The 22074-nt window shown below is 41.4% G+C and overlaps 1 protein-coding gene across 1 annotated transcript in view; it reads left to right on the top strand.

The window, feature by feature from the left end:
• gosr2 (golgi SNAP receptor complex member 2) overlaps window positions 1–20830 on the top strand; it is an 81144-nt gene extending 60314 nt beyond the window's left edge. The window contains exon 6 of the mRNA XM_072249297.1: window positions 18668–20830. Within this exon, the coding sequence (XP_072105398.1) occupies window positions 18668–18829 (162 nt within the window). The 3' untranslated portion in view covers window positions 18830–20830. The remainder of the gene's footprint in view (window positions 1–18667) is intronic.
• Window positions 20831–22074: the final 1244 nt, after the last annotated feature.

Here is a 22074-nt window from a genome sequence, read left to right as displayed (position 1 = left end):
GGAGAAAAGACCAAGTTCACTCAACCTATTCTCATAAGGCATGCTCCCCAATCCAGGCAACATTCTTGTAAATCTCCTCTGCACCCTTTCTATGGTTTCCACATCCTTCCTGTAGTGAGGTTACCAGAACTGAGCACAGTACTCCAAGTGGGGTCTGACCAGGGTCCTATATAGTCATAGTCATACTTTATTGATCCCGAGGGAAATTGGTTTTCATTACAGTTGCACCATAAATAATAAATAGTAATAGAACCATAGATAGTTAAATAGTAATATGTAAATTATGCCAGTAAATTATGAAATAAGTCCAGGACCAGCCTATCGGCTCAGGGTGTCTGACCCCCCAAGGGAGGAGTTGTAAAGTTTGATGGCCACAGGCAGGAATGACTTCCTATGACGCTCTGTGTTGCATCTCGGTGGAATGAGTCTCTGGCTGAATGTACTCCTGTGCCCACCCAGTACATTATGTAGTGGATGGGAGACATTGACCAAGATGGCATGCAACTTGGACAGCATCCTCTTTTCAGACACCACCGTGAGAGAGTCCAGTTCCATCCCCACAACATCACTGGCCTTACGAATGAGTTTGTTGATTCTGTTGGTGTCTGTTACCCTCAGCCTGCTGCCCCAGCACACAACAGCAAACATGATAGCACTGGCCACCACAGACTCGTAGAACATCCTCAGCATTGTCCGGCAGATGTTAAAGGACCTCAGTCTCCTCAGGAAATATAGCATGGGTTTCGTAAATGGACATTGTTCCATGCTGTATCTCCCTACGACTCTAACCTTGCCTTCAAAAATACTCAACGTCTCCACTACCTTTGCCTTTTCTGGAAGGGAATCCCCCAAGACTCACAAGTTACTGAGAAGGGGTAAAAAATAGCACTTAATCTCTGCTTAAATGAGTGTCCCCTTATTTTTAAGCAGTGACCCCTAGTTCTAGTTTCTCTCTCAAGAGGAAACATCGCAGGCCAAGACGTTTTGTGATCTTGTTAGTTGGATTGTTCCGGTCACGCGCAGCAGAGCAAGGTGCTGTTGAGCAAATAACGAATGCAGGAATTAGTTCTGTGATTAATATGGGAATGCAGCTTCAAGTGGATAAAGTTAGGGCAGCACGGTAGCATAGTAATTAATGTAACGCTATTACAGTGCCAGCGACCCAACCCGCTGGTTCAACGCCACTGCTGCTGTCACACAGTCACTGGGAGAATATACAGTCTCCTATGTACGTTCTCCCCGTGACCCCCTTGGGTTTCCTTCAGGTCTTCAGTTTCCTCCCCCTTGTTAGTAGGTTTTTTGGTCACGTGGGTGTAATTGGGCGATGTGAACTTGTTGGGCCGGAAAGTTCTATTACCGTGCTGTATCTCTAAATTTTAAAAAATGGTAGATATTGAAAACCAAAAGTTAGTCTTTATTACGACAAATCAGCAGATCAGGGGGTGCCGCATGGATATCGCCTTGCTGTGTGGTACAGTGGTACGGTGGTACAGCTAGCAGAGCTACTGCTTCACAGCTCCTGCACGTATTCCCCTAGTGCTCCAGTTTCCTTCCACATCCCAAAGTTGGTTGGTGAATTGCCCACAGTATCTGCAGGTGAGTGATCAATTTCAGGCGAGTTACAGGGAATATGGGGTGAATTGAACAGGATGTTTTGCAGGGTCATTATACATCAATATTTGATAGTCTTTGTGGGTTTGTGTGCTGTATGCTTTCATGATTCTCCTTCCTTTCTTTATAACTCGACCAATTCAGAAACTATCCCAGGTCTCTCTTCATCTACACTGGTCCCTTCACAGCTCTGATTTCCTTTGCTGCACAGACAGCAATCCAGTGTCAGGTGTTGGGGCCCTAAGCTCAAGAACTCCCACCCAAAACACCGCATTACTCTCCACTTTTAAAGACACTCCTTAAAATCTACTTCTTTGATCAATCTTTTGTCTGGCTGTCCAAATAGCTCCTTGTGTGGCTCAGTGTCAAGTTTTGTTTAATAATTCCTTCCGTGAAGTGCCTTGGGATGTTTTACTCTGTTAAATGCTATGATTTGTTGTGGGTGTCATGTTGTGTGGTCAGCACTTGTGACACTTCGTAACAAAGTTTTCCACATTTAGAGAAGTTATTTTCAAGAGTAGTTGCCATTACCCTAAATAAGGCTCTGGGGATGGTTGTATTTACCAAAGTATAGATAGGCTTTTTTAGCCTTTATAAAATGTTTATCAATTACATAATTGCTGATGAGGAACGAAAAACAGAGTTTGTAAAACTGGAAGAATGTGTGAAAGTAGCAAATTTCAGTGTTAGATTCCATACAAGTTACATGCCTCGTAATTAGATTTCAACTATTTTTGGTACACATATCTGTTGTGTTTAGTGAAAGTATCAAATCAAGTTCCCTTCAAAAGCAAATAGCGAATCTGGTCAAGGAAAAATGAAAAAAATAAATGCAGGTACTAGAAATCTGAAAGAAAAACAATGCTGCAAAGACGCAACAGGTCAGGCAGCATTTGTGGAAAGAGCAACTGAATTAGCGTTAAGTTAGAAGACCCCTTTGTTGTAACTGTGAACTTCATGAGAAGTTTTTCTCAGCCTGACAAAGAACTTTGGACCTGAATTGTTAACCCTGTGTCTCCTTTCCGACTTGATGAGTGGTTTCAGCATCGTCTGTTTTTTACTTCTGGTTAAGAGCCACTTGGAAATGATGTTGAGGTGATTTCCAGCCAAACAGAAACTATAAAAGCTCTTCGTTCTTCACAGCACCAGAGTTAATTGACACAGCTACTAATATTTTGCTACACTGTAATCTTGAAAGGCTTTCTCACCTTAAGGTGAACTTCTCAAAACAGCCTGACAGCAGCAAAAGCTCCATGGTTTTGTGAGAGGGGATGAGGGTGATGACTTTACCAAGAGGGAGGTCTTTCATGTTGAGTGGCAGGTGACCTGTCCAAGCCAGTATTAGAAGAGATTGGCAATGGGTAGCTTGAAATGTGAGAATACCCAAATAGTGGATCAGTGTCGAATCAATCTTTGTGCGTCAAAGTAAGTCACATTCTAGTGAAATGACTGCTGTCTCACACTTATCCAGATGCACGTGCAAGTACACTTGAGCACACAAGTATTGTTATTCCATCCACATTCCTCATCCTTTCCCAGTCTATGTTCCAGCTGTCCTCATGATACACAAGCCTGCGCAGTACAATATGGAGAGCAAGCTGTTGCCCATGCAGCAGGCTCCCCCTCTCCATGCAGCTGATGAATCCAAAGGGACTGCAGAGGCCTATACGCTTTGGCACCAGTGGTTTTGTAGGAGCTGCCAGTCAGCGTTGAATTCAACGCAAGTCTGCCTTTGAGACTCCAGCTCCAGCTTTTTCTCTCGGGGTTTACTTCCGAAGCCTTCCCTATGAATGGGTATAGCCACAATGTAGTGGAGGTTTAATATCAGAGTCTTCATTCTCCTAGATGAGCTGCCAATCATGGCTGATGCACCCCATCTGCCTGAAATAACTGATTTTACGGTGCCAGCAACCTGCCTTTGCCCCTTCTCTTGTCAGTAGAAACTGTTCTGCCGAACTTAGTATCTGAGCCATGTGTGAAAGCCAGGAGCTGGGCCCGGTTCTTGGTGGGCAGAGGCTACTTGAGTCGCATGCCGTTGTGAGCATTTAATAGGTGGTGGGACCTTATCCCCATACTCTTTCTCCACCCCCTCCCCGACCCCGGTATTACAACCTTAAGGAACCTGAGGTAGTATATAGTTTTCATCTTCAGGAGAAGACTGGCATTTTTCACTCCGCTCATGACTGTTGCGTCACCACAGCCCTAGGTGCAACCCCCTTTGCCCCTTTGGTATGGGAAGCCACGGAAGTAGAGGATAGGTGTTGTCCACATAGGATAAGATGTCTGTAAAGACTGTGAGATTGGATACATCACAGATTGGCAAGTTATTATCTTATGGCCCAAAATGTTTGAGTAACCTGTAGTGCCAATTCAGGGCTTCTGGACATAAAGTGCTCTCGGGCATGTCGCTATTGCACCAGTGTCACTATGGGCACCATGGTAATGTAGCAGTTCATGCAATGCTATTATAGCTCAGGGCATTAGAGTTTGGAGTTGGTGCAGCTCGTTGGGCTGGAATGGCCTGTGCCACACTGTATGTCTGAAGTATGGAGGTACTCATTGAATGAGGAGCTTAGCACAATCTGCAGCAAAACGTATCTATGTTAGTTGCACGATGAATGTAGTGAGGTGTGTGTCTACTTTAGAATTGCCCAGTCAGACAGTTGTTAACAGCCATTTAGCAATGGCTTTGATATGTGGCGCTTTGAGCTCCAGTAATGTTGATATAAGTGGGAATATGCATTACTCAAATCATGTCAGCAGCAGAAGTGTTTGATCCAGTTTTACACTTGCCACAATCTCATCCGGAGATGGGACAATTCACTCCAGGCAAAATTGGTTTTGGATCATTTAGCACTTAATAAAACAGTGCCACCCAATCCAATTTCTACTACAGAAGCTGAGCTGGCTAATTAAGGGAACTTGAATAAAATGAAATTGAAGGGAAAAAAATGGAAATTGCCTTGGATGTAGGTCAACTGATCTGATACAAGAGGGACACAGTCTTTATAAAGGGCATTGAGTTTGCTGTTTTTTTTAATAAATTGTTCCATCTTGCAAACAATAGGGAAGGTATATGAGCTGAGAGGCTCGAGACAATGCAAGACTTCTGTATGTTATTAAATGCATTGAATACGTAGAATACAGTTTTAGCTTGGGGCTCTATAAAGTGCTGAGGTGCATTCTCTCTTTATTAGAAATCAAGAGCGAAGGTGTGTCGTGTCAGTTGGGAGCTGAAGTTATTGTCTCATTTAATTTCACTGCCCTAGATATATACTTGAAGATTAGTGAACTATTTGATGCGTGGAAGTGGATTGATGGACTGATGTACACAGTGTTCAGCATTCACTCTTGGCACCTGTTTTAACAGGTGATGTTGCTAGAATTTGCAAAATATGTGTTCTTACAAACTGTTATGCATGATAAATAAATTGAGTGACAAGGATGCTCATGTGGTAGTGGTTGGTCAACTTTTGCCAGCTGTATGTTCAAGTCCCACTCAGACATAAGCACACGAGCATAAGCTGACACTGCCGGGAGCGACAGAGCGAGTGCTGCATTATTCAAGGTGCCATCATGTGGATGCTTGCTTGCTCTTTCAGCTGGACATAAAGGATTTTCAAGGCAGTAGCTCGAATAGGAGCAGAGTTTTCCCAAATGTCCTGGCTAATCTTTTTCTTGGAATCCCCATTACATCACAGTCAACTGGTCACTTACTGCCTGTTATGCTGCTGGTGTTTAGAGCAGCAATAAAGCTCCTCCATCTTCGGTGCTGTTCTGGACTTCCTTCATCATGTCCATAGCTTCCTTTCGGTTTTCACTACTGTCAGTCCTCTAGGTCCCGGATGGAGACTCGAGAATATTGTTGCACTCAGATGTAGAAGGATTCTTTATTGCTGTTTCTGTGACAATTTTGTTTGACCAGTCAGGGTTGTTAGCCCTGAGCTGAACCCCCGAACTTAGAGGACTGCTGGACTACTTTTAATCTGTCTTCTACCCTTTGACCTGTTTGGCATGGATGACCCTACCAAGAGCCAAAGCATAAAACCCCGACTCCAGCCAAAGTAGCTCCCAGGGTCATTGAGGCACGCAAGCCTCCAAACCCTGTCTCAAGGTTGTGGTCCTCCTGGAGGTAACTGATCACCATTATGGCTAAATTGCATTGTGTCATCTACCCAGAGATTAGAGTCTTCTACGATTATTTTACATATTTCATGCACCTCTGCATTGCTGATTTGTGCTATACCTTACATTGCTATTTTTGGTTTGACTGTCTCTATTTCCCTTCTTCGGTTCCCAGTCACATCTGCTTGCATTCATTATTCCTTTTCACCCATTTCTTTTTTTCTTTGAGTTGGAACCAAAATCCTCCAAGTGACAATGGGAGAAATTTTTAAGGCTTCACAATTAGTAATGATTTCCAAACTGATTGGGTCTATCTGCTTACTGGACTTGTACCTCAATTAAGGATTGTTGCTGAGCTGACAAATAGATTGCAGATGCTGGAATCTGAAACAACAAATAATCTGCTGGAGGTACTCAATAAGTCATGCAGCAACTGCGGGAGGAAAGGAGTTGTTGACATTTTGGTTCAATATTTTTTCTTTCCACAGAATCTCCTCGACATGCTGACATTCTCCAAACAGATTGATTGTTGTTCAGCAGTCTGTAACTGGTGGCACATTTGACTAAATGTGCGTATTAACCTGCATTAGGGATTCAGATTGTGCTTCATCCATCAATGGATGGAGCAGTGTTCATTAAGTAAATGCTGTGTAGCAGATCCCAACATTTGCTGCAATCAATATAATGATCTGATATTACGGTCGAATTTGTTGTAAGGAGCAATGCCCAAGCATAAAATTACTTTTAAAATTTAGAGCATTACAGCATATGAAGTTTTTGATAAGGACAGGCCATTCAGCCCGTTAAAGCTTGCCAAGTTCCTATTCACATAGTGTGTCAAAATAGCTATCGAGTTTAGATTTGAAAGTCTCTGAGGTACTGCTCTCGGCTACATAACTAGGTGGTTTGTTCCATGTGTCCACAACTCACTGTGTAAAGAAATGCTTCCTGATGTTAGTCTAAAATATCCCCTTAACCAGACTCCACCTGTGGGGCCCGTGTCCTTGTTGATAGATTAATTCTGAAGTAGCAGCTGGCATCCATCTTAATAATTATGATTTTGAACACTTCTATCATGTTTTCTTTCCATGGGAAACATCCTTTCCACATCTACTCTGTCTAGGCCTTTCAACATTCGAAAGGTTTCAATGAGATCCCTCCTTATCCTTCTAAATTCCAGCGACTACAGGCTCAGAGCCAGCAAACGTTCCTCGTATGATAACCCTCTCATTTCCGGAATAATCCTTTTGAACCTCCTCTGGATCCTGTCCAATGCCAGCACATCTTTTCTAAGATGAGTGACCCAAAACTGTTTACAATACTCAAGGTGAGATCTCATCAGTGCCTTATAAAGCCTCAGCATCACATCTTTGCTCTTGTATTCTAGACCTCTTGAAATGAATGCTAACATTGCATTTGCCTTCCTCACCACCGACTCTATCTGTAAGTTAACCTTTAGGTTGTTCTGCACAAGAACTCCCAAGTCCCTTTGCATCTTAGATTTTTGGATTTTCTCCCTGTTTAAAAATAGTCTGCATATTTATTTCTCTTACCAAAGTGCATGACCATGCATTTTCCGACATTGTACACTTTCTTGCCCATTCTCCTGATCTTTTATAAGTCAAGCTACAGCCTTCCTGTTTCCTCAACACTACCTGCCCCTCCACCAATCTTTGTATCATCTACAAACTTGGCAACAAAAGAAACAGTTCTAACGCCAAAGCCTACAGAACACCACTAATCACTGGCAGCCAACCAGAAAAGGATCCTTTTATTCCCACTCACTGCTTCCTACCAATCAACCAGTGCTCTAACCAGTCCTTCTGCAGCCTACCTGTATCTTCAACACTTCCTGACTCTCCACCATTCTTCGTATCATCTGCAAACTTGGCCACAAAGCCATCTATTCCATCATCTAAATCATCGATATTGAATTGAATTGACTTTATCTTTTACATCCGTCACATACATGAGGAGTAAAAATCTTTAGTTTTGTCTCCATCTAAATGTGCAATTTATAATAATTTGTAATAAATAGCATGTCCAGCAGGACAGTCAATATAACATAGAAATACAGTTGCGTCAGCAGGAATTAATCAGTCTGATGACCTGGTGGAAGAAGCTGTCCCGGAGCCTGTTGGTCCTGGCTTTTATGCTGCGGTACCGTTTCCCGGATGGTAGCAGTTGGAGCAGTTTGTGGTTGGGGTGAGTCTGGTCCCCAATGATCCTTTGGGCCCTTTTTGTACACCTATCCCTGTAAATGTCCTGAATAGTGGGAAGTCCACATCTACAGATGCACTAGGCTGTCCACACCACTCTCTGCAGAGTCCTGCGATCGAGGGAAGTACAGTTTCCATACCAGGCAGTGATGCAGCCAGTCAGGATGCTATCAGGTGTGCCCCTGTAGAAAGCATTAAAAAGTAGCAGACCCAACACTGACCCCTGTGGAACACCACTAGTCACTGGCAGCCAACCAGAAAAAGATCCTTTTATTCCTACCTGCTGCCTTCTACCAATCAGCCAGTGCTCTAACCATACTAGTAACTTTCCTGTAATACCACGAGCTCTTAACTTGGTAAGCAGCCTTGCGTGTGGCACCTTTTCAAAGGCCTTCTGAAAGTCCAAGTATAGAACGTCCACTGTTTCCCCTTTATCTATTCTACTTGTAATCTCCTCAAAGAATTCCAAAAGGTTTGTCAGGCAAGATTTTCCCTTAAGGAAACTACGCTGACTTTGTCCTATCTTGTCCTGTGTCACCATAACCTCATCCTTAAAAATTGACTCCAACATCTTCCCAACCACTGAGATCAGATTAACTGGTCTATAATTTCCTTTCTGCTGCCTTCGTCCTTTCTTAAAGAGTGGAGTGAAATTTGCAATTTTCCAGTCCTCTGACACCATGCCGGAGTCCAATGATTTTTGAAAGATGGTTACTAATGCCTGCACAGTCTCTACAGCTACCTCTTTCAGAACACTAGGGTGCAGTTCATCTGGTTTGGGTGACTTATGTACCCTTGGGTCTATCAGCTTTTTGAGCACCATCTCCCTTGTAATAGTAACTGCACCCACTTCTCTTCCCTCACACCCTTCAACATCTGGCACACTGCTAGTGTCTCCCACAGTGAAGACTGATGCAAAATACTCATTTAGTTCATCTGCCATCTCTTTGTTCCCTGTTGTAATGTCTCTGGCCTCATTTTCTAGCAGTCCTATATCCATTCTCATCTCCCTTTTATTTTTACATACTTGAAAAAGCTTTTACTATCCACCTTGATAGTGTTTGCTAGCTTGCCTTCATATTTCCTCTTTTCTTTCCTACTGATTCTTTTAGTTTCTCTCTGTAGGTTTTTAAAAGTCTCCCAATCCTCTATCTTCCTGCTAATTTTTGCTTTGTTGTATGCCTGCTCTTTTGCTTTTACATTAGCTTTGACTTCCCTTGTCTGTCATGGTTGTACTATTTTGCCATTTGAGTACTACTTTGATTTTGGAATACATCTATCCTGCATCTTCTTCATTTTTCTTAGAAACTCACGCCATTGCTGCTCTGCTGTCATCCCTGTCAGCATCTCCTTCCAATTTACTTTGACCAACTCTCATACCACTGTAATTTCCTTTACTTCACTGAAATACTGCTATATCAGTCTTTACATTTTCCATTATCAAATTTCAAGTTAAGCTCAGTCATATTGTGATCTGTGTCTCCTAAAGGTTCTTTTACCTTAAACTCCCTAATCACCTCTGGTTTATTGCATAACACCTAATCCAGTATAGCTGATCCCTTAGTAGGCTTGACTACAAACTGCTCTAAAAAGCCAACTCATAGGCATTCAACAAACTAACTCACAACCTGATTTTCCCAATTGACCTGCATGTTGAAATCTCCCATGACTATCAGATAATTTCCCTTTTTTTATTTCCTGTTGTAATCTGTGGCCCACATACCAGTTGCTATTGGGAGGCCTGTATATAACTGCCATCAGAATCCTTTTACATTTGCAGTGTCTTAACTCAACCCACAAGGATTCAACATCTTCCGATCCTCTGTCACATCTTTCTATTGATTTGATGCCATTCTTTACCAGCAGAGCCATCCCACCCCCTCTGCCCACCTTCCTATCCCTCTGACACAACGTGTAACCTTGGACATTCAGCTCCCAACTTCAACCATCCTTCAGCTAAGATTCAGTAATGGCCACAGCATCATAGCTGAAATCTGTAGTAGTGCAACAAGATCATCCACCTATTTCTTGTACTCTGCATATTGAGATATAACATATGAAACAGGCCCTTTGGCTCATTTACCATGCCGAACCATTTAAATTGCCTATTCGCATTGACCTGCAGCTGGACCATAGCCCTCCATAGCTCTACCATCCATGTACCTATCCAAACTGCTCTTAAGCGTTGAGATTGAGCTCCTGTCCACCATTTGCATTGGCAGCTTATTCCACACTCTTGTAACCGTCTGAGTGAAGAGGTTTCCCCTCATGTTCCCCTTAAACTTTGCACTTTTCACCCTTAACCCATGACCTCTAGTTGTAGCCCCAGAAAAAGCCTACTTGCATTTGCCCTATCTATACTCATTATTTTGTATACCTCTATCAAGTCTCCCTTCAATCTTCCACATTCCAAGGAATGAAGTCCTAACCTATTCAATTTCACCTTATAACTTAGCTCCTCCAGACCTGGCAATATCCTTGTAACTTTTCCTTGTACTCTTTCAACCTTATTTACATCTTTCCTGTAGGTAGCTGATCGAAATGGCATCTGTGGATGTGAACAAGAGAAAATTTGCAGATGCTGGAAATCCAAGCAACACACACAAAATGCTGGAGAAACTCAGCAAGCCAGGCAGCATTAATGGAAAAAAGTACAGTCAACGTTTTGGGCTGAAACCCTTTGGTAGAACTGGCTCCTCAGCATTTTCTCGCCAGTCCTGCCGAGGCATTTCGGCCTGAAGTGTTGACTGTACTTTTTTCTATAGATGCTGCCTGGCCTGCTGAGTTCCTCCAGCATTTTATGTGGATGTGAACTTCTCTCCATTGAGGACATTTACAGCAGCAGGTGCAGAAAGAAGGCCTGGAAGATCATCAGGGACACCAGTCGCCCCAACCATAAACTGTTTCAGCTGCTTCTGTCTGGCAAACAGTACTGCAGTATTAAAACCATGACCAAGAGGCTACAGGACAGCTTCTTTATACCAGCCATTAGACTTTTAAATTCTCATGACTGTACATTACGACAGAGTCATAACGCAAAGAATTTTACTCCTTCATGTTGTGGGACGGATATAAGATTTAAATAAATTCAATGCAATTCAAAAACAACAAAGTTAATGTCCTGGAGTGGCCAAATCTGAGTCCAGACCTCAATCCAATTGAGAATTTGTGGCTGGACTTGAAAATCTACGTGAATCCCAATCTCCCACATTCCCATCAAGTCTCCCCAGATTCTACCAATTGCGGGCCAATCAGTAGTGGTCAGTTAACCTAGCAACCTGTACTGGTTTGGAATGTGGGAGGAAACGGAAGTACCCTTTGCACTGAGTAACATTAGCGTGCATGCGTACGTATATACACACACACACACACAGCACTTGAGTGATGGTTACTTTGGAGCCTGTTTCGACAAATTTGGCGTACATCAGGAATATCAAACTTTGAGAAGTCCACTTCTCCTGTTCTATCAACCTTGTTGATAAGGGTGATTTTATACATATTTAAAAATGATTACAGTATTGCTTATCAAGCAATGTTACATTCCATTGCTTCTTAAGTGTACTGCTCAATTACTGTACTTAAGTTTTATAGGCATTTTACAGATTATAAATACAAACGATAACCTGAAGTCTGAATTTCTTTCTATTGAAGTGTGTGCAAAAAGCCTTCCTAATTGTGAAGGTGGCTCCGTGAAAGTGACTTGGGGTTTTTTTTTGTTTGTTCAACATTCACTTCAGTTAGTTTCCCTGTCTATGATTGCCCGTTTCTCTATCTGTGTTGGCTGCCACTGGAAAACATGTCAGCCTTTTTATCTAAGGTGTGGTCCCTGGGAACTGAAGAGCGGTGACTAGAGCTGCAAGAAATACAAGCTCTGCCCGCCTCTATCAGAGAGTTGAGAATTACTTACATTGCAGCTTCCACAGCTGGTTAAGATATCCCTGCCAATTTCTATGCCCTGACTATTCAATTCAATGGTATGAGAAACAGAATGCATGCTTTGTGTTCACCCCACCCTTCTTCAAAGAAAGATGTTTTGGATTTGGTGCTAATTTGTAATTGGATGGTTCAGATCCAGGCTATCTACTGATCACCAGAGCTTGGTTCCCACACTGCTGGTTTAAGCATCCATTCCGAAGTGCCTTCCTCCAGATAGAAAACATCTGTGTCCTTGGGCTGTGTAGAAATGATCTAAACTCTAAACTATACAAGCAACAGATAGCATTTAATGACATTTAGATGGCTACAACAAAATTTGCTGTTTCTGTCAATGGTTCATTTAACAAAAGTGTGCCTGATGTTTACTTCCATTGTATTCAGTTGAAAATTGGTTATTTTTGAAATGCAAGAAATTGGTTACCACTTTTATTTTACCTCCTAACTTGGCTGTCAGTACAGCCACGTTTTTTAAGGAAGACTATTTGATTAGTTTTCCGACTGGCATGCTTATCAGCGTAGTAAACACACTGATGACATCTTCCACTCCCTTAATCCCCAGAAGCTGCAACGCTCTTTTCCATCTTGAAATATTGATTCTGTTTCTTTCAGATGAATCCAGTCAACAGCTGAATCTCTGCAAATCACCTTTCTTCATGTGTAAGGATTTAACCCCACATCAATGTAAAGCAAGAGACTGTTTATCAGTTGCTAAATAAAATAGATTTGCTGTAAGATGAAGTGCCAGTGAACAGAGGAATAGATTCATCTCATCCAAACAACACCAAGTCGGTCCTGTATTTGAGCTGTCTAGAACTGTGCACAATCTGACTGTTGCCCTTGTAGCAGTTTGGTTTGTATATCATGCTATCAATAGTTATTACAAAGTAAATTGCAACTTGGGCAGTAATTGGGTTGCACCCAGTTCCAGTCAGCTAAAGTGTAGAAAGCATTACACGCAAAATACCTGAGGAACTCAGCAGGTCAGGCAGTGCCTATTGAGGAGAATAAACAGTTGACATTTTAGTTGGTGGGTGTGTTGTGTGGGTGATCTGAATCCATTTCTGTCGAGCAATGAATTACAGAGATATACAGCATAGAAGCAGGCCCTTGGACCACTGAGCCCATGTAGATCAGCAATCACTAAACCTACGTTAATCCCATCAACCCCCCCCATATTCCACCAATTACTGGAATCTGCAGTGGTCAGTTAACCTCGTAGCCTGTACGGGTTTGGGATGTGGGAAGTAACTGGAGCACCCTTTTTGCACTGAGTATTTCTGCCATGAACTTTAGAGAGCAAATTTGTTCCGTAGTTAATTTTAAAATATTTACTATGTGACCTGCAACACACACCAAATGCTGGAGGAACTCAGCAGGCCAGGCAGCGTCTATAGAAAAGAGTAAATAGTCAACGTTTCCGGCAGAGACCCTTCTTCAGGACTTCCTGCTGAGTCCCTCCAGCATTTTGTCTGTGTTGCTTTGATTTCCAGCATCTGCAGATTATCTCATGTTTGTGATTTACTATGTCACTCCAAATTTACTATCCTTCTTTTTTAGGTAAGGGGACCAAAACTACATGGTATTCCAGTTGTAGCCTCACCAACACCCTGTGAAACTGTAACCAAATCTCTCTAACCTTAAATTCAAATCTCTTTGCAATTACTGCCAACAAGCTGTTTGCTTTTTATTTGCTACTTGTTGGACCTGCCTGTGAATTTTTATAATTCATACACTAGAACACCTTGATCCCTCTGAACTTTTAGATAATCTGCTTTTTGTTTGCTCTTACTGAAGTGCATGATGTTACATTTCCCCACCTTTAAACTCCACTTGCCAGGTTTTGGCCCAGTTACTCAAATTTGTCTTTATCCTGTTGTAGAATCCTAAGCATTCATCAGAAAATGACCTTCCATCTATTTTCATATCATGGTGGACTTGGAAACCTTTAATTTCTTTCCCATCACTGGGTCATTGAGGGCCAAGATGTAATCCCTCGGGCATTCCACCATTATATCCCTCTTGCTCAGGGGTTCCCAACCTTCTTTGTGCCATGGACCAATACCGTTAAGCAATGGGTCTGTGCACCGTAGGTACAGAACCCTGCTCTAGCTGAAAAGAGGTCCATCTATTCTAACTCTGCTTTTCATGTGACAGCCAATTTTCATTCTGTGCTAATACACTTTCTCCAATATCTTGGGCCCTTAATTTATGTACCAGTCTCTATTTTGCATCTTGTCAAATTCCTTTTGGAAACCTAAATGCTTTATATCTACAGGTTCACGTTCCTATCAACTCTCCATGTTACATCCTCAAACAATTTAACCAAATGTGCCAAAGCTTTCCATGTGACTAGGTGTAATTATACTGAGCTTTCTTTAATGATCAGTGATTTTTTCTGTGATTATTGACTCTGGCATCTTGCCAGTAATGGATATTAAATCAACTGGTCCATAGTTCCCTGCCTTCCAAGTTGGAAAAGCCATAGTTCATACCCAAATATGACAGAATATTGCTAAATGAACCTTACCTATAATATCCCTGAATGATGTCAGTATGAAGTTTTAGATAATGTCACCTCTGTGGCCACTGTCAGTTGTAAGGTACAAAATCCTGCAAAGAGGAATGATAAGTCATTAATAGAAACTGTTAGATAGGTAGCTTGTGACCAAAGGAAAATTGGCTGGAGTCGCTTAGCACTTTAATGCAAAGGTGTTTATTAAGTGCGTCAGAAGTAAACATACAAAAATTAGCAAAAAGTACTCAAAACTGCTAATATTCACAAACAGATCTGCCAGAAAACACAATAATAACTCCATACTATTTTTGGCCAGTGCGAACTCCTGGCAGCTTCTGCCTCTTCCCCGTCTCTTCCTCTCCCCCTCTTCCCCCCTCCCCTCGCTCCACCCCGCCTCCGATGAGCCAGAATTAAATCGACACTAAGCCATACTATCTTAGTTACCAGAAAAGTTAACTTAAGACTACACATGAACCAGAATATAGTGCACCCCACAATCTAGTTATGATCATATAACAAAATAAACAGAAGTATCTATCTTAAATACAGTATATACACACCATATACACATTTACACATCCCCATTACTAAAGAAATGGAATATTCCGCTGTGTATGGCGGGAAAGGCATCATAAAGCCAACCCTTTGTAAGAATATACCTGGAAAGACCTTGAAGTGTGTATGCTCAGCGCAGTGACAACAGAATGACAAGGCAATGTTTGTGAGTGTGTGTGTGTCTAAAAGAAGTGCATTTACCAAGTGCACAACAGCAGAAAACTATTTCTGGTGTTTGTGAACATACAGGCTTTGAGGCTAGAGAAGAGCATCTGTGTCAATGGGACCTGTGGGAAGGATGGTGGCTCCTTGCAGGCTCTGATATAAAGTCAGAGTAAGAGTTAGAGTTACAAAAGGCGACAGCAGGGAATCAGACCACACTGGAACATCACCCATCTATTTATGTTAAATGATCATTAATCCACTTTTTAAAATTTTACCCATAATATCATCAACTTCCAAATTGTAGCACTTATCTACACACTAGGGGATGTGGGAGGAAACTGGAGAATACTGAGGAAGCTCATGCATTTGCATGGAAAATCTATGAACTTCACACTGACAGTGCCTAAGGTCACAATTCAAACTCGGTTACTGGTGCTATGAAGCAGCAGCTTAACTTGCTGCAATTCTGTGCCACCCTAGTATGTATAAGTTTGTATGCAAGTAAGCATTCTTACGGCTGCATCACCATCTGCACAAGATCAAAAGAAGCTGCAGTAAGTTGTGAACTCAGTCAGCTTCATCATGGACACCAGCCTCCATAGCATCCAGCACATCTTCAAGGAGCGATGCCTCAAAAAGGCAGCATCCATCATTAAGGATCCTCATCACCCAGGATGTGCCCTCTTCTGATTGCTACCATCAAGAATGAGGTACAGGAGCCTGAAGACACACACTCAATGTTTCAGGAACAACTTCTTCCCCTCTGCCATCAGATTTCTGAATGGACATTGAATCATGAACATGACCTCATTACTTTTTTGCATTACTTATTTAACTAGTATCTATATTTAGTGTAATTCACAGTTTTTGTTATTATGTATTGCAATGTACTGCTCAAATTTCACGACATATGCTGGTGATATTCAACCTGATTCTGATTTCACCTGCTGTTTGTGCCTGTTCTTTTTACTAATACAGTTTTATTGTATTGTAGCCTCTTAGCATTTTAAATTTTGGTTGTGGGGGTAAGGAAAAATTGTGATTTATGTAGAATCCCAAATGCCATTGAAACTTATTAATAACTGCTTTATATCAACTTGATAAATTCAGAAGAGCACATAATTGCAGTAAGATATTCCGCAGGACAGTGTGATATAGTTCCTGGTGCAGTGTTGTTTAACTATTTTCTAATTTCAAAGTGATGACCTGCTAACTACATATTGAATGCATTTTTGCTATTGGAGTCTTTCCTGTTCTTTTACACACAGCCTTGTACTCATCCACAGATGGAATTCTGAGTGTTACAGGTTATAATTTATATCAACCCATGACTGTACCTTATGCAGTGGGAAAAAATGGCAGTTTTGTTTGCTTTAAATAAATGTAGATTTGGAGATAATTGTATTTGATGAATATAGAGTTACATAATTGAACCTCAACAAGAATGAATGAAGATTTGCCAAAATTAGTTTTAACAGCAGGAAGTCTGCAAATTGATTTACTTAATGACCTTATAATATAATGTGATTCTGCTGATAACTAAAGCAATCTAATAGATGTGAAGGTCCCGCATTACTGAAGCATTTCATGTACCGGTGTGCTAAATTGAATCTTAACTTTACAAACGAATAGAAGCAAATTAAATGTTGTTTTGGTAGCATGAGGAAATATGACTTCACAAATCTAAATACCAAATGTATGAAATGTTTAAACAAGCAGTCTGATTGTTGGTGTCTGTTCAAAAATAATTGTAAATCTCATTTCAAAGTTGTGTGTAACATGATTTAATTCTGCCTCATGAAATCAACTTATCTATGTTATTTCTTATCAGCTCCGTAACTATCAGATAAAAAAGCTTTCTTTTCATCTGTTCATATTTCAGAATCACCTCTGCAGCATCATCATCATGTGCCATGTCTAATTGATGTAACGATCATGGTCTTGGTAATTTTTTCTACAAAAGTAGTTTGCCTTTGCCGCTTTCTGGGCAAGATAGGGGACCCCAGCCATTATTCAACACTCTTCAGAGATTGTCTGCCTGATGTCAGTGGTCGGATAACCAGGACTTGTGATATGCACCAGCTGCTCATATGACCATCCACCACCTGCTTCCATGACTTCACATGACTCTGATCAGTGGCAGGGGGGTGGGGGTGGCTAAGCAGGTGCTACACCTTGCCCAAGGGTGACCTGCAGGCTAGTGGAGGAAAGGAACGCCTTGCATCTTCTTTGGTAGAGATGTATCTCCACTCTGCCATCCAATCTCTGCAGCATCATTTCTGAATGCTATCATTTATTTTAGCCACCAACGTGATTTTCTTTTGACAGCTGTATATAGAGTCACGGATACAGGTTGGAAACAGGCACTTTTGGTTCACCAAGTCCCCGCCAACCATTAAACCCATTTTCCCTCTGTTCTATCAGCACACCCAGGTTCTATCATTCACCTATATATTAATTTCCCACTGCAAAAGGTACAGTCATGGGTTGATATAAATTATAACCTGTAACACTCAGAATTCCATCTATGGATGAGTACAAGGCTGTGTGTAAAAGAACAGGAAAGACTCCAATTGCAAAAATGCATTCAATATGTAGTTAGCAGGTCATCGCTTTGAAATTAGAAAATGGTTAATTTTGCTCACCTTTAGGATATAGGAAGAAACTTGGAGACCTTGAAGGAAACCCATTTGGTTGCAGAGAGTCCATACAGTCTCCACAGGGACAGCACCCAAGGTTGGGATTTAACGCAGCTCTCCAGGTTCTACCAGCTGGGCCTCTTTGCCGTTCTTGAGACATTCTTGCAGTGTAGTAAGTTCAGTGCCTCGATAAGTGCAAACTTGGCTGTGTGCGTACCCTCCTCTCATCTTAAACAGCTCACTACCAGAGCCCTGACAAAACAGCTGAATCTTCCCAGACAGTGGATTCCCCTGAGTGATGTGTTAATTGATCTTCAAAGGATGAATCCACGCCAATGTACTGTGTGTAGTTGTGTGTGTATTACTTTGTTCATGCTCTTTCTTTTGTGATCAAATGTAGTCTAACTGAAACTAGGGTGTACATGAGTTGATACAACACGCACAAAATGCTGGAGGAACTCAGCAGGCCAGGCAGCATCCATGGAAAAGAGTAAACAGTCAATGTTTTGGGACGAGACCCTTCATCCATAGATGCTGCCTGGCCTACTGAGTTCCTCCAGCGTTTTGTGCATGTTGCTTGGATGTTATCTTTTTTGTAAGTAAGTTGACCTGTTCCAGCTCCTGTTTAAGGCTCATACCTTCTTTCTTTTTTATAAATATTTTATTATGAAAACTTGCAGTGGTTATACTGTTCAGCCATTGACAGCCACTTACTGTTGGAAACGATTCACAAATAACTTGTAGTATACATGCAAACTGAATCTTTGACTGTTGTTGAAGAACAAGTAAATATTGAGAAGAATGTCAGGAGAAATACCCTCAAACAAGATACACCTGAGTTGTTAATTTAAGAAATTACAATAATTGCAAAGGTGTCTAATAATTATGTTCTTTCATTACAGGGAGCACAAAAGAAGGTCCTAGATGTGGCAAATATGTTGGGAATGTCAAATACTGTGATGCGTCTGATTGAGAAACGGGCCTTCCAGGACAAATTCATCATGATCGGTGGAATGATTGTTACCTGCATTATCATGGTCTTGGCAGTTAAATACTTGACATGAGCAGATGCCTTTGTGATGCAATCTTCTACAGGAACCAGTCAGTAATTCCTTCAGAAACTGGCCAAATCTGTCTGGCTCATTGCTTTCAGAATCGTTCCCCTCCCTTCAGCCTGCCTCAAACCTTTTACAGGACCAAATTTGGACAACTGATCTCAATGAACAATTTTAGTGTGCACACTTAGCAATAAAGCTTCCAATTGTTTCTAACACGAAGACTGATCAAAGTCGTGATGAAGGCTATTAATTCTAGTTATAGTGAATAAAATACTGGTTATCAATGAACTTTATATTCTTGTACCTGGAATAGAAGAATATTTCAGTCACTCTGTACATTGATTAAAATGTTTTTAACCAGCAAGCTACTTTTTGGCAGTTATCTCCTCTCAGCACTGCCACCCCTATATTTTTCCCTTCTTCAAAAAAAAAGTTAAATAATTGCAGATATTTGCTGTGGTGGCTTCAAAACCAGCACTTCCCAATGTAATCTGTTAATCCTTGACTGTCAAAGGTTGAATTCTAGGAATGCCATGAACAGTGACATAAGTTGTGCTTCAGAAACTGGCTAGCCTCTGTGCAATTTCCCAGTTTCTTAAGTTCAAAGGGGAAGAAGTCCCTATTCCAGAGTTCCACCAATTCCAAATCCATTCCAAGGCTGCTTTCTGTGGTTCGTGTCCACTCAGCTAGACCTTATGTTAAGGTTTTGAAAAAAGTAAGAGAGATTTCCCCCTCGTTCCCCCTAATAATGTATCCTGCCAGTATTTCTTCCTCATTCAGCATTGTTCACGGCGTTGGAGTTCAGAGCTCAGCCCTGACAACTGTACATTCTCCCCGTGGAATCTGTAGGTTTTTCTTGGGTGCTTCAGTTTCCTCTCACAGTCCAAAGATGTAACAGTTAGTTGGTTAATTAGTCATTGTAAATTGTCCCGTGATTAGATTAGCATCAAGTCAGGGATTGTTGGGGGTTGCTTGGTGGTGCGGGTTGGAGGGCCAATTCCTCACTGTATCTAAAAATAAGTAAATAAGCAAATGTTACTCAGAAAACAATTAGATGTGGCACCCTGCTTTGAGCAATTAGCCAACAATGGCCACACAGTGACACCACTGGCAGAAGGTTGTAATTGCAGTACAAGCAATTTTAGATAATACAGGTCAAAGCTCACTAGTCTGTCACACTTGACCTGACCATTGCCAGATCACAGAAATTGCACCAGATGATCTTCCTCTGAGTAGAAGAATGGTTCTTTTTAAAGTATATATATTCCCTGGGTTACCTAAAGGTTCTGAGAACTAAGTGTAACCCAAAGTTTCCATAAGTCAGAAACACTGTCAGTTGAGTCAACATGGGAGGGTTAGTCAGTACAGATCTTAAATTTTAGACCTTTACTAGATCATGCTTAGAATTAGTTAATTAGTACAAATCTGTACTACAAATTTAAAATCACAGTGCTAGGTGAGAGAATGTCAACCTAGATTGAGACATTTGATGACGGTCAACTCTAACCATCTGCCACAGCTCAAATGATGGATCCCAAGCAGTGCTGCTCAGCAAGTGTGCAAGATATCCCAATCCCTACCTACTGGAGTTTACACAATGATCACTTTCAAAGAAAAGTCAAAATATGCAGGGAGCTTGAGGGAAAATGGGGATATATTTAAAATGTCGCCTCTAATTATTTTCATTATTGCTGTTTGAGCCTGTATTCATTATAAAACAACAAACTTGTTTTTTCAGTCTTGATGGTCTCCAGATGTGTTCAGTGTGGCAATAGCATATTATAAAAGTGGTGTCCCATTGTGTATCAGTACCTAAAGACCATCGGTTTGTGTTTGATGAAAATATGTGATGTGAACTGCTCTTGACTGAAGCAAGCTGTTTGTTGATTGTGCATCAGACTGTGACAACTTTCCACAGAAACATCTCTTGTTTGGCCTGCATATACTTCAAAAACTATCTGCCATATAGTAATTAAAAAAAAGCCTAACTGGCATCCTTGCTCATTATTCCTTTGTCTCTATTTGAATGTTTTATTATATTTACTGACTGAAGAGAAAGCATTTTCTTTTCTAACTGGAGAGTGGCCTAAAATTGTATTTTAAAAACATTAAAATGCCCCAGTTTATATAGATACCCAGAGACAAATGTAAATCTACTAAAGCCCAAAGGTGCTTTAATGTTGGCCACCATTAAAGTATAGCATGTAAATTTGTTGTAGTTATGGTTAGACTGTGAATGTATGAAAACTGATAAGAACTTAATCCTGCAACTACACTCCCTATAGCTTGTAATTTATGTTGATGTTCCCTTTATCAGACTGTAAATCCTGTCTTTTCACCTCAGTAGTTTGTGACTGTAACATGTATATTTCAATCCAAATTTAGTGAGGCAGATTTGCTGGATCTATTAACCCACCTGGGCAGAGTGGAAATTGAAATAGGTGAGTGTGCTCTCAGAAGGGAGGTGGACTTAATTTTCTGTCTAAGATCATTTTTAGGCAGCCCCTCAGATCCAGGCTGATTTATTTCCACTCCAGTGCTATGGATTCTTTGGTGGCCAAGAAGGTCAATGGTGGAACTGCAGACTCTTCCATGGGTAGAGTTGGAAGTGTCGATGTGGCAGGTAGCTGAGCGGTTTATAAGGTGACCTGCCCTTTCCGATGCATGTACAGCTTTCCTCTCTGAAATAAATGGACTCTAGCTTTTCAGTGTTCCTCCACTTTAAGCAATACTGAATCGGAAATTTCAATGAGTAGGTACATTTAATGTCAGAGAAACGTATACAATATACATCCTGAAATTCTTTTTCTTTGCAAACGCCCACAAAGACAGAGGAGTGCCCCAAAGAATGAATGACCCCAAAGCCCCTCCCACATACAAGCAGCAGCAAGGCAACAACCTTCCCCCACCAGCCAAAAAACATCGGTGCCCTCCGCAGAGCACTCAAGCGTGCAGCAAAGCAATGATAAAGACACAGACTTGCAGTGCCCTAAAGACTACTTGTTCAGCCGGTAGTTGGACGTACCACAGTCTGTCTGTCTGTCTGTCTCTCTCTCTGTGTCCCCGTCCCCGTCCCCATCCCCGTTTCACAGCAAGAGGGGAGACATAACAAACAACTCACTGATTTATGGTGTTAAAAGTCTGTTGCATCGCTTTTTCCGAGCTCTGTGCCTTGAACTGTCCTCAAGATGCCCACTGTAAGTAGTCCAATCTATAGAAGTTTATAAAAAGGCAGGCTTTGTTGCTGCCTT

The sequence above is a fragment of the Mobula birostris genome, chromosome X (genome assembly GCF_030028105.1).
Source record: "Mobula birostris isolate sMobBir1 chromosome X, sMobBir1.hap1, whole genome shotgun sequence".
Classification (NCBI taxonomy): domain Eukaryota; kingdom Metazoa; phylum Chordata; class Chondrichthyes; order Myliobatiformes; family Myliobatidae; genus Mobula; species Mobula birostris.
The sequence above is the reverse complement of the archived record's forward strand: the minus strand, read 5'-3'. Positions and strand labels throughout refer to the sequence as shown.